Source organism: Molothrus ater, chromosome 6 (genome assembly GCF_012460135.2).
Source record: "Molothrus ater isolate BHLD 08-10-18 breed brown headed cowbird chromosome 6, BPBGC_Mater_1.1, whole genome shotgun sequence".
NCBI classification, from domain to species: domain Eukaryota; kingdom Metazoa; phylum Chordata; class Aves; order Passeriformes; family Icteridae; genus Molothrus; species Molothrus ater.
In genome coordinates this window covers 47,503,670-47,524,826 of record NC_050483.2, presented here as the reverse complement: position 1 = coordinate 47,524,826, position 21,157 = coordinate 47,503,670, and the positions used below count along the sequence as shown (strand labels likewise).

General features: G+C 40.3%; 1 protein-coding gene across 1 annotated transcript; it reads left to right on the top strand.

The window, feature by feature from the left end:
- Positions 1–4,142: 4,142 nt before the first annotated feature.
- On the top strand, positions 4,143–19,330 carry DDX24 (DEAD-box helicase 24). Its single transcript, XM_036384812.2, has 9 exons — positions 4,143–4,256; positions 4,666–5,405; positions 8,402–8,779; positions 10,441–10,594; positions 10,959–11,474; positions 13,563–13,638; positions 13,989–14,177; positions 16,580–16,709; positions 18,164–19,330. The coding sequence occupies exons 2-9, from the start codon at positions 4,673–4,675 to the stop codon at positions 18,385–18,387; spliced, it is 2,400 nt and encodes a 799-aa protein (XP_036240705.1). The 5' UTR covers positions 4,143–4,256; positions 4,666–4,672; the 3' UTR covers positions 18,388–19,330.
- The last annotated feature ends 1,827 nt before the right edge of the window (positions 19,331–21,157 follow it).

The window sequence follows — 21,157 nt, the reverse complement described above, 5'->3', positions numbered from 1 at the left end:
GAATAGTGCTGTACTTTGGATAATACAATTCATCCAATTATACTGGTCCTCAAGGTCCTTTCAATCGGCCTTGATATCATAATTCCCCTCTGTATTAATAACTGTGTCATCAGCAAATTTAATACTGTGTCACAGTTATTCATTAAATAAGATTAGTCCACAAGACTTTAAGAAACTCAAGCAAACTCCATATAGCTGATAGGTTAATCTATCAATATGCACACCAATGTGCTATGCCAAAGGAAACATACATTTCCCTTCCTCTTTAGCCAACTTCATTCCCCTTGAAGTTCTGTCCTATTCCTTTTTCCCCTATGAAGAATATTTTGAGGTTGTCCAAGATTACATGCACTTTATTTCTCTGCCCAGAAAACCAGTTACCCTCTTAAGGGACATGGCCTGATTTCCCATTTCCCCTTGGTTAACCAATACTGACTTTTATTTAATTTCCTGTTATCTTCATAACTTCCTTTAGCATTCTTCCCTTGAAGATACATTCTGAAGTATCTACTGCATCTGACTGCAATTGCAACCATTCCAAATGTTTCTCTCATATTAAATGGAGTTGTCTTTGCTATTCTTCAATCACACAGAAAAATCTTCACCTTTATAAATCTGTACTTGAAAAAGTCTTTGCTACTAGAACTAGAGTTAAGCATGCCAGTACTCTTAAATCTCATACTTGTTCTCCTGGCTTTATGAACACATTCTCTGAAGGAGAGCATGACGCTTGACAAAAGTAAGAAATGCATTTGTGAAGTTGGAAGAACAAACAGAGAAAAAGTAAAAAAAGGCAGCACAGGCAAAGGGGTATATATTTTCAAATGAGGTTTGACAATAGTTATTTTTTCCATGGTGCTATGCTAGAACAATATTCCAGAACTTCTGAAAATGACAACAAAGGCCTTAAGCCCAAGAACCAAGGCTTTACCTTGCCACTTCAGGACCAGGACAACAAGCCTGATCTGGCTGCATGACAGAAAAGAGAGAAAAGCAAATTTTACAGTCTGCAAAGCACAGGAGGCATCAGGTCCCCCACTGTCCAGCAGCTGCATGTTCTTCAGGTGTACAGCGCACTGTGAGTATTAATATAAGTCACAGTACAGTGACACTCCTTTGTTAGCAGAAGCAGCTATCAAAATCAGTAATTAAGCACATACTGACATACTCTCTCCTGCAAGAGAGAAAAAAAAAAAAAGAGAGAGAGAGAAACCAAAGAATTTGATTACTAAGTGAAAGCCTACATCAGCTGCTGACATGCACATTCAACTGTTCCTGGTGCTGAATTCAGCTACACGAATCCCAAAATTAAAGGTACTGGTCAAAACATTCTCTAGCTTACACTTCTTTAGGATAATTCTTCCATATTTTATAAAAAACTAAAATATGAATTGAAAAAATATATAATATCTATTATGTAATACTGCACAGTAGGGACCAAACCACCATCCCTGGGCTACTGATCTGCAGGAATGTAAATTTACAGCTGGGAAGAACAGGATCTGTTACCAGGTGAAGTTCTGTAATGAGGACATCAAACCCTTCAAGTTCTCTTGGGCTCTCAAGACATACTGGCTTAAATACCTTGGAAACTATTGATAAAATAACAAAATATGCATGTACTGACATGAGTTATGCAAACAAATGACTTATTAATACAGGTTATTATCTTCAATTCACAATTTCCTGGTATTTAAAGAACTGTTGATCTAAAGAAGCCCTAGGGGGGTAAAGCAGACCTGTTTCATTTGCCATTTATAGTTTTACTAAGAACTCACTCTGCAGTGTTGGTTATGGAATTGTATTTACCAGGAGTTTAACAGCTGTTAGACATGAAGGTGAACTTCTCATTGACAAAGCCTTGTCACAACATACCAAAGCTGGGCCTCTTTCAGGTCACAAAGGCTCAGAAAGATTAATGCTACAAAGGCTTAGCAAGATTATTGTTACTGTAATACTGAGCAAATTTTTAGTTCCCTTGGTTATCCCATTTCAAAGCAACTCAAATAACCAAACAGAGAAAGTTACCATGTCTGTGCTGGCTGTTCTGAAGCTATTGCTCATTACAATCAGGCATGTCCCTTCTTTCAAAGTGAGATTTAGGGCCTGCAATTCAGTCCCTCAGTCCAGAATAGAGCTCAGTACTGCTCTAGAAGAAAATCAGCTGCACCCCTCACATGAGTTCTTACAGAAAAAATCAGAGTACCCCTTTCTGCCGTAAAAACATGTCCACAACTACACTAGAAAGCATAATTCAACGTAATATGGCAAATCATGTCCATATTAAATCTTTCTTTCAGGACAAAGCTGGAAATTCTACAACTACAAAAGGACATGTAATTATACCTAGGAATAACAGGTAAGAACACTTCTTACCTGTTATGAAAGAACAGAAAGAGAAAGCTTTCTCATTATTTTTATTCAGTGTCAGTGTTAGTCAACCACACCAGAATTTCAGGGTAATCTACTTCTTTTGCTTCTGCAAATTTATTTTTGCTTACATGCAGTAAATAAGAAGAGAGAAAATGAAAAATATTGTCAAGAAGCTTTTTTGTCACTTCTTTTGAATCTAAACAACCTTTAAGGAGAGGTACTTTTAATGAAGGAATGCATGAAGAGTGCTGGGAGCCTTCCTTAAGGCTGGCACGAGGATGCAGTCCCAGCTCCTGTCAGTGAGACAGTCCTGTTGGCCATTGCTGCCTCCAGCTCAGCACTACATCAATAAGGTTTGATGGCTGTATAAGGTACCATGTACAACATGTAAACCATGCACACCAAGAAGGGGGAGTCTTCTGAAAAAACTGAATTCTCTAAGTGCCCCAGAGCTGAGCCTGGGGGTTTTTGCTACGTGCCAAAGTCACTGCCTCAGCTCACAGGGCAGCAATGCTCGCTGTGGTGGCACAAGTGACACTGCTCCCTCCTGACTGGCAGCCTGACCTTCCCCTCTCTGCCAAAATCCCCTCACCAGGAAAACTCCTGCAACGTGTCCTCTCTGCCACAGAAAGAGCAATTTACTCACTGGCGTCTGTTCTATACACAAAACCCAGCAGCACTGTCTCCATCTCCACAGACACATTGCTCTGGCATTTCTGTGTGGGAAGAGTATTATTTTACACATTTTTGAGGGAATTTCTAAGTATTTGAGACATGTTTACAAGCAAGTAAACTCAAGGGTGTGTACATATTTTTGTCCAGACAAGCCCAGGAAAAATTCTAACACTAAGTAGTGCCAAAAATAAACTTAATACTGCTGTAATAATTAGATTATTAATAAACGACACTGACATATTTTACATGAACTACACCATAAATGAATTACAGGGGAGTCCCTGCTCCCTGAACTCACTTCCTGACTGTCACTGATTTAAACTCATCTCATACAGAACATCAGGACCAAGCATCAAAAGCTCTTTAGCCTTGCTCATGGAATATGAACTGGGAGAAACTCCTCATATTGTGCATTGCTAAGTCATTAATGATGACTACCTGGAACTGAAAATGTCATTGAAAACATTTAATATGCTTATTTCTGTCCTTGGCCTTAAAACATTTAAAAGAAAAAAAAAGTAGAGAAAACAATCCTCTGGTTTCCCATCTTCTCACAGACCCAGGAAAGACCTGCAAATACCAATCAGAAAAAATAATTATAACTGTTGTAATTGTACTTGAACCAGTCTCTATCACCTACAAAGCTCCTGGTTTTTAACTCACTCTCCCCGTCTCATAGCAAGACGCTCTTCTGAACATCAGCCGACCTTTTAGAAGAAAAAAACCCTTCCATTCTTATTTATGCTGAGCTCTTCCTACGACAGGATCCGGCTGCCAAGAGCATGGGTGACACAAGAGGAAAAAAGACCCTTGCTGTGACCTCGGTGGCGTTCGCTCCTTCCCTGCAGCTATTTACAACACGTAACTCTGCCTGTAGAAGGCATTAAAAACAGCACCACACGCACACCCAAGCAAGCGTGAGTAACAAATCCCGGTGTTGCGGCAGTGTCGCTGACCCCGAGCAGCCGCAGGAGCGGACCCCGGGCGGGATTCCCGGGCCGCTCACGCCCCCCTCTGGACCGCACCCGGCCGGCGCCGCGCACTGACGTCACGCACCGGGTGACGTCACGCGGCAATGGCGGCGCCCAGGGGCACACGCGGGGCGCAGCGGCGGTAGCGGAACGCCGGGCCTGGACAAGGCCTGTTGTGTGTCCCTGTGTCCCTCTCGTCCCTCTCCGTCCCTCTCCGTCCCGGAGCTCCTGAGCGCGGTAAGCGCTGGGCGGGACGGGGGGAGCAGGCGCCCGGAGCTGCCGCGTGTGGCGGCGGAGGCCGTGCTGGGCCCCGCCGCGGCTCCGGTGCTTCCCGGGGCGGGCAGGGCTGGGAGCGCTGTGCGGCCTGGTGAGGGGATTTATCCAGCGGTCCTGCTTTTATCTCCGGAGGTGTTCCAGGAGGGACGCAGTAGGCCTGGCCTGCCTGTTGTATTTAGTTATATTATAGTTTAAGTTATATTTTAGCTATATATATATTAGCTCGAAGTTATATTTAAGTTGTGTTATTGATATATCTAAAAAAGAAGTAATATAACTATTCCATGTATTCTCATTTGCGTGAATATCAATGTGGTCTCCATTCTTTGTATTTGAAGGTCTTTTTTTTCTCCCTCGGTTTCTTTTTTAGGTAAAAAATGAAGGCCAGAAAAGGAGGGAGATTTAGATCTTCCTTTAAATTGAAGCGAAAAGGCATTGAAGTAGTAGGAGAATGGAAAACCGTGCCGATCGACCCCAATCTGTTTGCTGAGGAGGAGTTTCGAGATATAGTGTGCTTGGAGGAACTCACAGAGTACAAGCTAGTCAGTTCTTCCAAAGTGGGGAAAGTAAAAGAGAAGAAGAGAAAAGCTGAGAGTGCTTCTGAAGAAGGCAGTGAAGAGGTGGAAGAACCTGTTGTTCCTCCAAAAAAGAAAAAGAAAAACAAAGATTTGAGAAGCCAAACAGATAAAGGCAATACTCCTAATGCAGCAGAAATTGATGTGCTGGTTGATAAAGAGGCAAAGTGTAATGAAATAATCAAAGAAGAAGCTAATTGTGAAGACCATGGACATGTGACTGAGAGCATATCAAGCAGAAGAGACACTCCAAGGAAGAAGAAAAAGAAGGTGCCTAAAAACAAGGCTTTTCAAGCACAGGAAGCCCTTCCATCAGTAGCTACTTCTAAAAAAGTCAAAAACTGGACAACAGAAGTTTTATCTGCCTCAACTGATCAAAAAGCTGATGTGTCTGCATGGAAAGACCTGTTTGTACCTGAGCCAGTGCTGCAGGCCTTGAGCTCCCTGGGGTTTAGTGCTCCAACTCCTATCCAAGCCTTAGCCTTGCCTTCTGCCATCCGGGATAATATGGACGTTCTTGGTGCTGCAGAAACAGGTACAAGTCTGTTCAGCTGATCCTGTATGCTGGAGTATCCCTTTCTCTCCTTAAAATGTAGCCCATGGCTGCAAGGTTTTATATGCAGAAGAAGCAGCTTTTCTGTATTATAAAAGAGCTTTTGTCTTTTACATATCCAGAGTATTAATAGAGTGTTAAAACTTTGAAACTTACGTGTTTGTAAGCATGGGAACTTACATGCTTGTGAACTTACATGTTTGTAAACATGTGAACGTTCCCATCTTTACAAAGCATGCAAAGCTTTGAAGCCTCAATGAGTTTCTGTGCTTTTGGCAGAAGTCTCTTTTCCTGTTTCTCAAACTGCTTCCTGTTTTGGGAATGGTAAGGTGACACTCTGCAAAAGGCAGAGTATTAATGAAGCAAGCAGGGTCATTTCTGCAGCAGCCAAACACAATCTGTGGAGATAATTCATGCCAGTGTGGAGCAGTGAATGAACCCTGGGCACAGTGTTAAGTGTGAATATGACCCAGGTCCTACTCAGAGCAAAACGTGCCCACCCTGTGCTCTGTCCCCCGGCTTTGCCCATTTGTTGTCAGCAGCCCTTCTCCCTGCTTAAAATGAGTTATTGCATTAATGGTTTGAGAGGTAGATTCACATCCATCTTGTGCTCAGCTCATGCTTTCAGTGTTGCTAGCCTTCATGAAATTTGTAATAGCTTCTTGTTTACTTAATGCTATGAAGTCTCAGAACATTGTGTTCCCTCAAACTTTGCAGTTCATACCTTTGAAGTTTTGTCTTTAGCAACATTTTTTCCCTAAAACACCTAGAGATAGGAAGTACAATTGGAAGTTGCCTTGGTTTAAAAGCTTCCTTTAGACTGTCTTCATTTGTTCCAGTTGCTTTATCTCACTGCTTCTCTGTAAAGTCATTTACTGCTCTCCAGCAAGAAGGTATAGTAACTAATAAGATATGCAGTCATTTGCATTTTTATTTTAATTAGAAGCTGCGTTGATGCTATTAGCTTTAGTAAGATTAGAAAGCCCCACAGGGAGTGTTTTTAAAAATGGAACTGAAAATTTAAATGATGTTTTTGTACTGCAAAAAAGTGCCATTTTGGCAGTGCTGGTAAGCAAATTCCTCTCTAGCTGCAGAATGGCATGCATGGTTGTTGGCAGGCTATGTTGTTGCTTTATAATTTTGCATAACCCTGAGGTAGTAGGAATGTGTTTTGCTCATTTATTCTTTCATGAGTAAAATCCAAATTCTCCCCAGAGAGTCCATCGGATCATCATGTTCCTGTAGAAACTTGGGAGATCTGAACAACTGCCTGTAAGGAGGTGCTGCAGTTGGGAGAGGTTGAAACTCTAGTTCTTTTCTTCTGCATCCTGCAGCACCTCTTAACATTGGGCCTGAGGGAGGAATATGCAGAGTTAAAGAACTAGTAAAGAACTAAATAACTAATATTTTCTAGTAGCAACATTGGGAAGACTGGGAAGATTTTGATACGGCAGTAGATCCATGTGCAGATCAGACAAAGGGAATGTCAAGACTTGGGTTTGCACTGAGTCTAACCCTTGCTGTTCATTACTGTGTAGAACCAGTGAAGTTTCTGGTTAAGGAGCTAAATCTATGTGAAATTATACAATATGAAACTGCTTAAAAGAGCACAAATTGGCTTGAACTGTAGTACCAATATATTCCTTCCTCGTAGTTTTGCATGCATGTCTGTGGTATGTGGTTTGTGTGTTATAAAGATAACATGTCCTGTGAGGTGATAATTTGTTTAATTTGTGGGTGAATCTATTGCCTGTAGAATAGCCCTGATTATCACAGCCATAATCTGTCTGGGTGCAGTACTGACATTTGCACCAGCAAACTGCATATTACATTTAATTCAAAATCAGCAGTGCTTTTCACCTTAAAAACAGATATTCTGTATTACCAGAACCTTATTGTATAAGTGCTCTAAATACAGGTTATAAACATTTTCCACTTCAAGTGCAGGCAGAAGTCATAAAATACCTCCCAGCCATGCAGAAAGGTGAGTAAGTGGATACCAGACTTTGCAGCAACACTGGTCAGGATGATGACACTGGGCTTATCTGTATTAACTCATATTAAGGTTCTCCCCTTAAACAGGCAAAATTCTGTGTTGCTGAATTGGCAAACCTTTACAGCTTTTTGATATGGAAGGAATTGAGATGAGATTTCCAGAGGACTGTTTTCCAGCAGTGGCCTATTACAGGCATGGTGTAATAGTGTCTTGTACTCTGGATGCTGCTTTCATGTTTAGTGAATTGCTACATCTGAAAAGCTTAACTGGGGTGGATGTGCTACCAGGCTTTTCCTAAAGTCTTTATTACTGACAGATAGTTCAGAAGGGAATATGTGGCAGGGATGTAACTTGCAGTTAGTACAGTGAACTCTTGCAATTAAACTTGCTTTTGACAAGCCCTGTCTCTCCAAAGTGGATTCTCTCTTTTAAATTAGATGCGTGTATTCTGATTGTAAAAATGTGACCCAGTGCTAGATCAGGAAATTAGACAATGAGTGTTTCAAAATACAGTATCTTAGCAAATTGTAAATACAGGACTAAAAATTGAAGATGGAAGCTAATAATCCTTCAAGTGCATTCCAGTTTGTCCTTGGCCTCATTTGCTATTGCTTTATTTGGAGAATGTTGATTAGAACGTTCAATTAGGGCATGGTATTCTCCTTATGGGCATACAATTCTTTAAAAATATCTTGACTGCAACTGCAGCTTTTTAAAAACACTTTAAGAACAAATAAATATGCCTGACCTGCTAGAGATTGGAAAAATACCTGTTCCCCAGGAACAGGGGAATGGAGATGTATAAAGGGAACAGGAGAAAAGATGCTACTGCTGCAAGTTTCTGGTCTTCTAAAGATCATGAGTTTGCATCTGTTACAATGCTGTGTTTTAAGAACAGTGTGTGATTGGCTGTTGCTTTTCTCATCTTTTCAAATAAATGACTTGTCAGTCTGTGTTATTATTCTTGTTTGTTTTTTTTTAGGAAGCGGCAAAACGCTTGCCTTTGCAATTCCAATGATTCACTCTGTGCTGCAGTGGCAAAAATCAAATAACTCAACAACCAGAAATGACAGTGTTTCTAAAGAGTCCCATCAGCATCATGATGAACCAGGATGGGAAAATGAGGATGAAGCAGAAAAACTAACCCATCAGCAGGTTGAAGATAGCGGAGATGAAGATGATGCATCTTTCACAACAGGCTGTGTGAAGGTGCTGGAAAATGTTGAATTTGATTCCAATGACGAGACACTCACTGTTGGCTCCGATAAAAACAGACCTCTTTTAGGACTGGTCCTTACTCCTACAAGAGAATTAGCTGTACAAGTAAAGCACCACATTGATGCAGTTGCAAAGTTTACAGGTATGTAAATCCCAGAGGCCATGTTCCACAGCCAGATTAGACTGTGTTTGGATCTTGGCGTTGGTGTTGAGCCAGCATGTGTGCTGCACTTCCTTCCATAAAATCATAAAATTAGTATAACTTTTGAGGGGTTAGAGTTTTAACCACTGATGTGTGAGAAATGCATGGAGATTCTTCAGTGAGATGCTCATCGAGGTAAGCAGTTAATGTGAGCTATTTTGCTTTAAAATGTGTCTTCCTTCAAAGAGGTATTGATTCATGCTCTCACAACACAGAATCAGTAATAGATACCTGGCGACAGATAACCTTCTTCTAGTTTTGGGTAATGTAGGCTCTATATAATTAATAATTTCATTATAAATAAATAAATAAATATATATATATATATATATATATAAAATTTCATTTTTAACAAGTATATCAATCTTTGTATATACTGTATACGTATAACTTTGTTCTGTCTAATAAAAAAAAAAGTTATGGCCATAAATATTTAGGGTAGATAGCATTGCTGGATTGTCTGGTTTATCTCCTGCAGCAGTCAAGCCACAGAAGTGTTACTAAATAACATGCCTGACAAAAGCAGTTCTCCCCTCTTCCTTTCGTTTCCAAACCAGAAGTCAGTACATCTGTTAAGTGAATGAGTGAGGACATGTTGAAGACAGAGAGTTTTTCCCAATTCTCTGTACTTCTCTGGTACCAGTAATTGTTTATTTATTAAAGAGGTTATGTAGTGCAACACACTACTTTTAAGCCCATCTTTCTTTGGTGTCTGTATGTCCTGCTGTGCTCCTCAGTCTGCATCTGATTACAAGGCTTATTTTAACTGCTAGGCTGAAATAATCAATTTATGTCATACAGTTCTGATAGGAGCAGTACTATTTATGTATAAAAATCTGCTGCCCAAGTGATAATATAGTTGCTGCAGCAGGAGAGGCAATATTTTGATGTGGACTTTTCATTGCCTCAAACTCACTTTGGGGAAAAAAACTGCTGAAGTGTTTCACAAGTAGTCCAGAAGAGAGATCAGTGGAAGCTGGAATATTGTAAGGGTCTTGCACAGTAGCATTGAATTTATCAGGGGCCAGTGTGTTCTTTGAAGAAATAGGGTGAAATAAGCCATGTGTGGAGTCTGCTTCCAAAGATAAACTCCTTTCAGTACCTCTGCAATCTACTTAAAGCTAACGAGGTCTGTGCTACTGTGCAAGAATCAGTAATTGGGTGAGAGCATACTTTGTAGGATTATTCCATAGCAAATGAGCAGCTATTTAGCAAGACAAGCATTTCTCAGTTTCTCAGTCTTATTCTCGAAAGGATCTTCTGGTTATTCTTAACAGGAATATGTTTGTTCATGCAAATATAATTGAGAAAACAAGACCCAGAAATTTGTGTAAACAAAACTAACAGCTATGGATGTGATTCTTCATGCTGTTGAAACACCGGTGCACTAATTCTTGGCATCTAACTATAATGAGAATTCTTCTGTAAAATTGAGTGCATTTCTGTATGCTCAGTGTTACATAAAACCCCTGAAGTTTCCTGGCCAAAATGCTTGTTGAAAGTTGTGATGTAGACTGTTTAAAACACTTCATGAAGCAGATATATATAAAAACATTCACTGGTAAATGAGTGGAATAAAATCTGTTATTTATATGTTCTAGGCATTAAGACTGCAATCCTAGTAGGAGGCATGGCTGCACAGAAGCAAGAACGTGTGCTGAATCGAAAGCCAGAAATTGTAATTGCAACCCCAGGCCGTCTGTGGGAGTTGGTTAAAGAGAGACACCCACATCTTTCAAACCTTCGTCAGCTCAGGTAAAGGGGCCTTTTCAGATGACTGCTGGATACTGAACTGGGCAGCCCTGCATACTGGTTAGGTTTACTGACAGATTAAATAATTTAGACTACACAAGGTCACCTATTTCTGTGTCAGTGTTTTATTGAAATGCACATTGGTTATTTTGATGGAGGGATATGTCAGTTAAAGGCATTAGTAAAAAACTGATTCTTCACAAAAATGCAGAAGGCTACTGTAGCTGCTCCAGCATACCTGGTGTTCCTTTTGGTTTTATATGCATAACATCCTTTATATGTTTAGCAGGAAAAGTTGTTCTTAAATGTATCAGGTTTGTATTTAGCTGCACAAGTGTATTTTTACTGTGTGTTTTCTACTTGACAGGTGCCTTGTGATTGATGAAGCAGACCGAATGGTTGAGAAAGGTCACTTCTTAGAGCTGTCTCAGTTGCTGGAAATCTTAAATGATTCACAGTATAACCCTCGACGACAGACTTTTGTGTTTTCTGCCACTTTGACTTTAGTCCATCAGACCCCTGCAAGAGTTTTACAAAAAAAGAATGCTAAAAAGATGGACAAGAAGACCAAACTAGAATTGTTAATGGAAAAAGTAGGAATAAAGGGCAAACCCAAAGTAATAGACTTAACAAGGAAAGAGGCTACTGTTGAGACACTGACAGAAACCAGAATCCACTGTAACACAAATGAGAAGGACTATTATCTCTATTACTTTCTTCTCCAGTATCCAGGAAGAACCATGGTCTTTGCAAACAGCATAGACTGTGTAAAACGCCTCAGTTCTCTCCTCACAATCTTGAATTGTGATCCTCTTCCTTTGCATGCCAACATGCACCAAAAGCAAAGGCTGAAAAACCTGGAAAGGTTTGCTGAGCGAGAGAGGTGAGTTGATTTTCAACTTCCTAGTAGAGAAAAAAAGAAATTTCATGTAGGGTGGTGGTGAGGGGAAACAACTCTGTTAGAGTAGGAGCAGGTTGGGGAAGTTCACTGAGGATAGGAGTCCCCTGTTCATGAGCCCAAGATATTAATGATTAAGATGAGGTTTCACAGTTAAGGTGATGAACTGGAGCAAGTTCAGTGGAAGGGCCACCAAGATACTCAAGAAGCACTGGCTCTGCAAGAGAAGAGGCTGAAGGGACTGGGTGTTTGTATTATCTAGGAAAAGTATTTTGTGGGGAGCTAGTGGCAGCCCTCTGGCACCATAAGAGAAGGTTATCCAGAAGATGGAGCCAGGCTTTTCAGAGTGGTGCTTGATGGGAGGATGAGGGGTAATGGGTGCAAGTTGAAATAGGAGATTCAGGCTGGATATGAGAGAGTTTTTTCTCTGTGAGGACAGTTGAGCCTGGGAACAGGCTGCTTGTCTTGGAGTTTTTTGAGGCTCAGTTGGATAAAAGCCCTGAGCAACCTGGTCCAGTCTTGCAGCTCACCCTGTTTTGAAGAGATTTTTCTAGAGATCTCCTGAGGTCCACTAGAGCCTGTGGTCTGGGAGCTTGTTCATGCTGAAGGAGCTGTCACTTGATTTGTTTTCCGACATTATTTTAGAACTGTCCTGCACAGCTCTGCCCAGGTCTTGGCTCTGGAGCTCATTTGATCCTCTGTAAATTATTGAATCTCCCTAAACCATCAGAAAACCACTTATTGCTTATTTGCAGGTTTAATTATATAAATCAGTATCTTGAGGGTTGAAGAATCTTTGAGCAATGCAGAAGAATAGCATTTGTGCCTTTCAGCAGTAGTGGGCAACCAGGGCTTACCCAAGCAGACCCATCCTCCCATTGTAGGAAACATTGTTTGGGGTGTCTTTGGCATGGCCTTTGGGAGGAGATTTTTAGTGTCATTACTTCCATAGTGCAGAAGCCTCACAGTTGAGTCCTGCTGCGTGCTATCTGGGAGTTTGTACCTTGTTAATAGATCCAGGCATGGAGAACAAGGTTGAATTGCTGTGATGGAGCTGCAGCATCCCTTGGCAAATGTATTGATAGCATTTGCATAGGTCAGGTGAAGTGTTTTCAGAGACTGCAGATTTTCAAGGCAGGAAAGAAATTTATGAGACCATCTCTCATGGCCTTGTGCAGATTGCAAGCTGTAGAATTTTCTGTTGTTATTTCTGCTTTGAACCTTGTAGCAATAGAGTATGCAGTCAGATGCCATAAAATCTTAACAAATTTCTGTTACCTGAAAGCTACTCATTTCAGTTGGTGGGAGATGTTTTTAAAACAAACTGTTCCATATCCTGGGGAGACTGCTGTCTCTGTAGAGACTTCTTATATAAAAGAACAACTTCTTTGAGTAGTTCATTTTGTCTAACAATAAAGAGAAATAGTAATTGTTAGAACAGAACTCCCCCTTTATTTCTAGGTTTTAATTTACTGAGAGTATATTTGAGTACAAGTTACTCAAATATAAAAAGTAAAAGATACTTCACCCCCAAAAACCTGTTATTTATATAGATAATGTTAATAATGTGATTTTTCTCAACTGGTGAAACTTTTAATAACATGTACTGCCAGAGGATCAACTGTGTTGTTGATGGAGGGGTTGTAGCAAGCTAAAGAAATTCTTTAGAACCTAGACAGTGCACTGAAAAGTGTAATGCAGGGGCACATATCTCCCCTTCCTCATTGAATAGCAATTTTTTCTAGCATTCTTGTGAACTTAGAGAGAAGAAAAACATAGGAAAACAGGATCCAGCAAGGTAGTGCATTTATTAATTGAAAACAGAATAGACCTGCTGAAGGCAACACTTGCATTTTAAATTTTACTTTAAGAATTATTGTTTCTGTTATTGTTATTGAGGTAAATTGGGAATCGTTTCTGTAAGGGCAAACAGAATGCATATGTCCTACAGATAATACAGTATAAACTTTTTTCTTACTGCTGTGGTAGAATTCTTGGTTGCTGTGTTTTATGTTCCTTGGCAAATTTTTTGCTCTTCAATTTTACATTCATTAAATTTTGTCACTTTCTCAGCTGTGTCCTCCTGACAACAGATGTTGCAGCTCGTGGTCTTGATATTCCTAATGTCCAGCATGTCATCCACTACCAGGTTAAGCATGTTTAATATTTTTCCTTTTACTATTCTGGTTTGATAGAAGTTTTTGCTAATCCAAATCCTGAACACAGTAAAGCTGTAATTCTTGGACCCATATATAGTATAGTCCCAAGTACAGAGATTAAATCATTCAACTGTCCTTAGTGCTTTGTACTTAAAGATCTCATTTCTGCAGTGACTGTAGGTAGCATTTTATGAATGTGTGATTATGTATCAGAAATGACATGATAGATATGATCCTCCTTGCTTTTTGCTTACCTTTGATATCCAAAGGTGTCAAATTACTCAGCCTTATAACCGTTCTCTGGAGACACATAAAATTTGGGTTCTCTGGCTTCCCGCAGGTGCCTCGCACCTCGGAGCTCTACGTGCACAGGAGCGGCCGCACGGCCCGAGCTGCCCACGAGGGCCTCAGCCTGCTGCTGATTGGCCCCGAGGACTTGATCAACTTTCGGAAAATCTATAAAACATTGGAGAAGAGTGAAGAGCTGCCATTTTTCCCAGTTGATGCCAAGTGCATGACTTCTATTAAGGTAAAGAAATAACATTTTTTTTTGCAGCCTGAGTAGTTGCTTCCTTATTTATATTATTGATATAAATTTGCCTGTTATATTATATCAATATCAATGTTATATTTATATCACTTAATTATATTTTTGATATAATATTGCCTGTCGCGTTTTTTCCAGGTTTCAGATGAAATTTACTCTTGAGGATCTGGATTAGAAAATTAAGTTAATTGCACTTTATATTTTTTTAGCAATATCTACGATTTCTCATCAATAAATGGCCCAAGAAAGTTGTTCAAACATAAACATCACTTATGTTTTTCCAGAAACAGTACAGGGAAGTGGATATGTTTTGTGGCTGTGCAGCTGGGATGTCTCTGCTAAATACATTGTTTGAAGCCTCTTATGTTAGGAACAGACTAGAGAACAGTAGCAGGTTCAGGGATATTCAGTGATCTTCACCTGCCTCTTCCCATCTGAAGTTGTGAGTTGTCTGCTTTTCTAAAAGTTTTTGTACTGTGAGGCCACAGCTGCCAAGGAGTCAAACTGTGTTTCCTGTCAAACTGTATTTCCCTTTCCTAGGTTATTGCTCATTTTAAAGATGATTCAGCCACTAGCTCACAAGATACACAATGGTTAGAATTTACAAAACAGTGTGTTTAAGAAAGCATCCAGCTAGCCATTGCAGATTTTCTACTTCTTTAATAAGAGACTATTTCATGTCTCAGCATTGTCTTAGCAGTTTGGATGGTCAGTCATACACAAATGGGACATATTTAAATACTAGATTTTAAAGGAATCCTGCTGGGGTAGAAACGTCTGAATATTGCACAGTCATAGAAAACAGGGAAGAGTGCAAGCAGTCAGATAATGCAGCAGGTGTCTTCCTCATGGTATTTTGATTCAGGCTTACCTACTTGGATTGGACTGAGCCCAGGGTCTACCCCAGTGGCAGCAGCAATACTTGGGAATAATGACAGGAATCTTCAAAACCCAGGCTTGCTGCAAATAGGGTATTCCTTTCAGGGATGCAGCTTTCTGAAAGAGGAAAGGAAATCAAATAGATGCTTCCACGGATTCTTTTTTTTTCCTCTTGGTAGTAATGAAGAGAATCTGATTCCTACCCCTATCTCCCCCATTGTCCCTTCCACCCACTAAATGTTACTAGTTACTGAGAGAAATCTGTTATTTTGAAGAGTGTTGCTTCAGAGGTTCCTTCTGTGTTTCTTGATGAGTAGTTGTTGGCTCTTACCATGCTCTGTCAATTAATGGGCAAATAAATGTTGTTTCTACACTTTCTTTTTCTTGTCACCATCTCTATCTGTAATAGTGCTCCTCTCCCCAGAAGAGATCTCTGTAATTGTAGCCTCATAAGCCCTTGCAACAGTCCTATCTTGTTTATGCTTTGTCCTGGGTTTAACCACAAAGTCAATGTAGTTGGGACTAATAGTGCTGCTGGTTCTTTGTCCTGTCGGCACACTCCTTCTCTCCTTTTGCATGCCTTCATTCAAGTTCAGGAAAAGTTTGAAGGGGTTTCACTTGAGAGGAAAAGAATTGTTGAACTAGGATAGATTTAAAGAGGACTTAAATTTTACAGAGATGGAAAAGGTTGCTTTAAATTCCTTGTAATGATCTAACAAGTGACTGACTCAGTAGTCCACTGTGAGTGTTAGTCTTTCTCTGCAGTAATTACCCTGGCAGTCCTGGCTGCTGCTGTTACTGTGCAGCACTATTCTGATTCCTGCATGGTTTTGCTTTATGCAACTTCAGGCACATTCCAAAGAGCAGAACTTGCTTCTAGTTGGTTCATAATTGCTGTTAGTGCAGATTTTCTTTCCACAGAGAATTAGTTATTTGTTTGGCCCAGCTGGAAGCCTGCAGGTCAGGTTAAGTTTGCTGGACATCTTTGTTCCACCTGTGTGCAGCTGGGAAGAAGGACAGGACATTCTGTCCTGTGCCTAAACAAGATCCAGGTGCATTCCTGAAGATATGATCTGTTCCTTCCATATGGCCTGCAGGAGTTTACTTTCTTCAGAGTGGAATGAAAGTACTGCTGCTCCTTACTGCTGAGACTAATAACTCTGAGATCAAGCTGTACTATATAAGTATGTAACTTGGAAATGATTGGTGTCTGAATCATGGTTTGTTCTTGATGTCTCTCAAGTGTTTATAATGATTCATTCATAGAAAGTTGAGCTAACATTCAGGTATGTTTAGTAGTTGAGATGTTTAAGAAGTCAGATTCTATCATGGATCTAAGGAAGGAAAACGCTAGTGAATGATGATGTGTTTATTAGGTGGGACGTGAGTAGGGAACAAAAGTGTCTCTGCACCCCAGATGCACTGCAGTGCATGCTCTCAAACACTCTGCTGAAGTACCCCACATTTTAACCTGATCATAATGTCTAAATGTACTTTCATTGCAGGAACGGATGAACTTGGCAAGGCAGATTGAGAAGGCAGAATTTTTCAACAGTCGGGCAAAGCAACACAACTCCTGGCTCCAGCAAGCTGCAGAGGCTCTTGAGATGGATCTTGATGATGACATGTTGATGGGCAAGTAGAAAATGTTTTTTCCATGGATATGCTCAGTAGGGCCCATAGTGCTGGTGTCCAGAAGAAGCCTCACCATGGCAGAGAAGCTTCAAAAGCTTCAGGGCAGAAGTTGGGGGGAATGAAAGGAGTGTTGTTGGTGCGTGGTGTTAGTGCTGTTTTCAGGATGGTTGTGCAGCTGGAGCTGAGGAAGCAAAGTGTGACTGTTCTGACAAGTCTGCATGTTGTAGGACCAGAATTGGTGAGCTTCTGGCAAACATTTCAGAATAATCTAAGCAGCCCAGTATGTCCTGATTTGAGTCTTGTCCCCTCTTGTCATAGAGAAGGCTATTTCCACACTTCTGCTTCTCTCTCCCACTCTCTTGTAGTCAGGCATCAGGACAGGAGCCTGACAGCTCTGTGTGGGAACAAGCAGGAAGTGCTAGGGAACACCAAATATTATGTGAGCCTTAAGTAGGTTGAGCTGTGTGGGCTAAGTGGCCGATACATATATTGAAAATGATGAGGTTTTTGGTGGTTTGTTAGAAGTAAATAATTTCTTACATTTTTAAAATTAAATATTTTTCAGGCTGTAGCTGAGAGAATTTGTAGGGTTGTACAACTGCAAGTGGCTATTAGTTCAATGCCATGAAATTTTGCAAAGCTTAGATGCACTGTAAAATGCCCCATTGTGTGTTCATATTTCAGGAGCTGTAGGTATGATTTCCCACCCGTTCTTTGAAGGCAGGCTGAATAGGGTTGCTGCAGAAGTCACTTCAGATTAGTCTGGCACTAACCTGTTAGATGCTAAGTATGCCAATGCCTTTATTTTGAAACATGTTTAGATTAATGTCTTTATTCATGCCTGGACTAGCTGCTTCTCAAGCAGCAAGCAAACATTAACCATCTCTGTCTGCATTGTTCAGGAGTGCTTTCAGATAATTAGCACTCTGCTGTCTTGTTTTGACATAATCTGAGTATGCTGTGTTTTGGAATGAGTTTCCAAATAGCACATCCAGTCCAAGTAAGTTGTAACTCTCAAGTGAAAGACTTTGTAATTGCCACCCAGAAACTTGCCAGGTTTATGCTTTAAAGTGTACTCAGTCTCTAATTCTTGTGTGCCTTGTTGGAGCCCAATTAAACTCCCAGTCATTCGTGCCATAAGTGAAGTGCCTCTTACACAGTTACAAAAGATTTAGTAATTTGCTTTCAATTTTACCTTACAGCAAGCTTGATTTCATTTTTCTCCTCAGTTCAGGCCTTAACTGTGGTTTCTCAGTAGTCAGGATTCTTCTTGATATTATTATCTGGTGAACAGCCTGGGTGATCTGAAAATGTCACAGATGAGTGGGGGTTGAGTGACCTTGTTAGAGAGAGAAAGCTGGGGTCAGCATCTGCCCTTATCAGGTCTACCAAACACCTGCAATGCAAGTTTATTTCTTGTTGTAACATTCTGTATCTTTGATTTCTGCCCCAAGGAAGAAAAGCTAGTGAGCAAGAAGAAAGCCAGAAGCAAAAGATGCTGAAGGGGATGAAAAAACAACTGAAACATATGTTGTCCCAGCCACTGTTTAAAGTCCTTATGAAAACCAAGTACCCAACACAGTCTGGAAAACTACTCTTGCCTCAGACATCAGAGAGCATTTCAGCTCTAGGTGCCATGTCCAAAAAGCAAGCCAAGAAGAAGAAATCAATAAAATAAAATTAGATAACAGCAAGATCATTCAGTGTGACAGAAGCAAGGACTATACTCAATCAAGGCTGTCAGTGCTTGTGGAGGATCCCAGCTAGAAGACAGATTGTGTAAGGATGTTGCCTGTGTATTGGTTGTGCAGGCACAAAACAAAATGCTGATTTAAAGGGCTTAATTAACATCTGGTTAGTTACTGTTGAATATTGTCTTTGATCTTGGTTTTTTATGTTCTTATTTTTTTTTCACAAATCTCTATATTAATAGAAGTTAATTAGTTTTTACATAGTTCTGATAATTACTCCACTTTGTGAGATGGGGTAAGAGTTACTGAGTGGAATTCACTATGGGCATACTCTAATGGTAGAACTTGATTTGAATTTTAATGTTTTTGAAGGACAGGGGAAGGTCAGCTATATACAGTGCAAGTACAGACTGAGCTGGTGGTAGTGGGAGGTTTGGCTTTTACTGCCTCCAGCTCAGTGTGGAAGGCAAAAATACAGATAATGTTACCAGTAAGTCTGCAGTTCTGGTTGTGGAAATGTCCCTGTTTTCTTTCTCCTCTGATAATATTTCTGCTCTGTTCTCCACCAGCTTTAATTCTCTTAGTCCTGTGTTAATACATTTGAATGTGCAAAAATAAGTGAGGGTGGCAATGGGTCAGGACTGACCTTGGGAGATGTGTAGATTTCTGAGGAGTAAATGTTGCTACTCAGTGTTTTCTTGATTAATATTTGAAGTTAAGCCTGTATTTGAAAACATGTTAGAACCATGACCTTTACTGTAATAGAAAAAATGTTTTGAAATGTCACTTTTGAAGATTGCTCCATGATAATTGTGCTTTTAAATAATTCTTATCTGATCTGGGCAAATATTTTTTTAAACTGTTTTTTAAAATATGTCAGAAAAATATATTTTGAATTTTTGTTAAATTATAGCTGCCATAAACTTCAAAGCCTGTGTCTGCTTTCAGTTACTTGAAATTTCTAAATCCTTTATGGCTGATGCTGTTTACACTTAGAAGGCAAGGAGAGGGGAAAAGTACCCAAAAGACAAGACAGTGGAATCTGTATTGGTGGGAGGACAGGTAACCTTCACCTTCTGGCTCTGGGTGAGGCTTAGTTTAAGTGTCTCAAACAGTGTGGAATGAACCAGTGTCACTGCCATGACAAGAATCACCAATTTACTCAGCTACCCAGGGAAATTTGTCTGTGGAGTTGAGACTTGCTAGTTATGTGAGAATAGCAAACTCTTTATTCTTTCATGTGTGTAAATAATTGAAGCCCTCTGTCTCTGGAGGGCTTTTCTCTTGTTTTCATGCATTACTGAAGAAGAGCTCTGACAGTGTAATCATAAGCATACAGAGTTTGTCAATGATGTATGAGACTTTCCTTGCAATGCACTGTTTGTCTCATGCCCTTGGGAGCAGAGGGGAAAGTTCTGGGGAGAAGAGATGGGAAGGTTGTGTTTCCTCTCTCATGTGAGGAGATGCATCTTTGGAGTTAATGTGACATCTGAAAAATAAAAACAATTTTATGACAGTTCCTTGTAAGGAAGGCTGAAAAAAGAACTGAACAAAGGTAAGCATGCCCTCATTTTTTTTGCATGCCATTTTAATCAGACTCTTATAGTATGATATGGAAACTTGTATTGGTTTTGCATCCTGAAGGATTAGAAGACCAGGTAAGTCTTTTCTGAATCTTATGATGCATTTCTGTTTCCATTTCAATAACAAAATCAAGGCTGGATCCTGACAACAGAGCTCAGCATCTCCCCATCTGAATCTGCATGAGTTTTGGCAATTTCTACTTCCATGAGATCATGAGGAGAACTGAGTCAGGGACAGTGAGTCTTGTTATTTCATTTCTATCATTGCTATGAAGTTTTCCAGCTGCTTCTGTTTCCCTGTGTTTAACCCAGCTCTCACACTCTCAGCCCGCTGTCTTGCCAAGTCTCGCCAGGATGGAGCATGGCACTTGTGCCCTCCTTGCTGCTTTCATAGAATCATAAAACCTAATTCCACCATGCCCAATAGCAAAGTGCCACATCCACTTGTTTTTTGAACACTCTAGGGGTGCTGACTGCACCACTTCCCTGGAGAGCCTGTTCCAATGCTTAATGGTTCATGTTTGCTTGTGGGACATGCTCTGGGGCTGGTTTTCTTCTGCAGCCTCTTAGGTGCTCTGCATGAACTCTCAATGCTTAAATCTACTGATGCTGCACCCCCACAGGAACTAAAGCAGAAATTGGACCCTAAAAATATCTCAGTGTCTTAAAAAGAACACTTGTCTAGAGCTCTGAAAGCTCTCTTGTGGCTGCTTGTTTTGCTTTGTCATTATCTTAGCAGGATACCCTGAGTCTTCTAGCTAGAGGAAAAACCTAATATTTGCTTTAGCTAATTTTGAAGAATTGGTAAATCTATAACTGAAAGATATTACCATTTAGCAGCCCCACTCCTATGTGAATGAAGTTACTGCAGAAAGAGGACAGTAAAGGGGAATGTTTTCTCAATCTCTGATTTGTATGTGTACTACTGGTGCATATTAGACATGAAAAGTTTTACATCAAGTCCATATGGGCAGTGTCATCTTCCTGTTTATCAAATATGTAGTAGCAAATGTTTTCTCTAATGCTGTGCTGGCACAGCAGTTACACTGAGGCCTCTAACCAGTAATCTCATGTTTTGTGGCAGCTTATGTCTGCTGAAATACCCATAATTAAAGGACTTATTAAGTCTCTTTAAGCTGTCAAAGCAACTTCCAAGTAGTTTAATAAAAGCATG

Excerpts from the sequence above, each read along its gene's own strand:
- DDX24 (XM_036384812.2), top strand. The coding sequence starts at position 4,673 with ATGAAGGCCAGAAAAGGAGGGAGATTTAGATCTTCCTTTAAATTGAAG. Across the intron at positions 11,475-13,562 it reads AGGTTTGCTGAGCGAGAGAG|CTGTGTCCTCCTGACAACAG; the intron begins GTGAGTTGATTT and ends TCACTTTCTCAG. Across the intron at positions 13,639-13,988 it reads AGCATGTCATCCACTACCAG|GTGCCTCGCACCTCGGAGCT; the intron begins GTTAAGCATGTT and ends GGCTTCCCGCAG.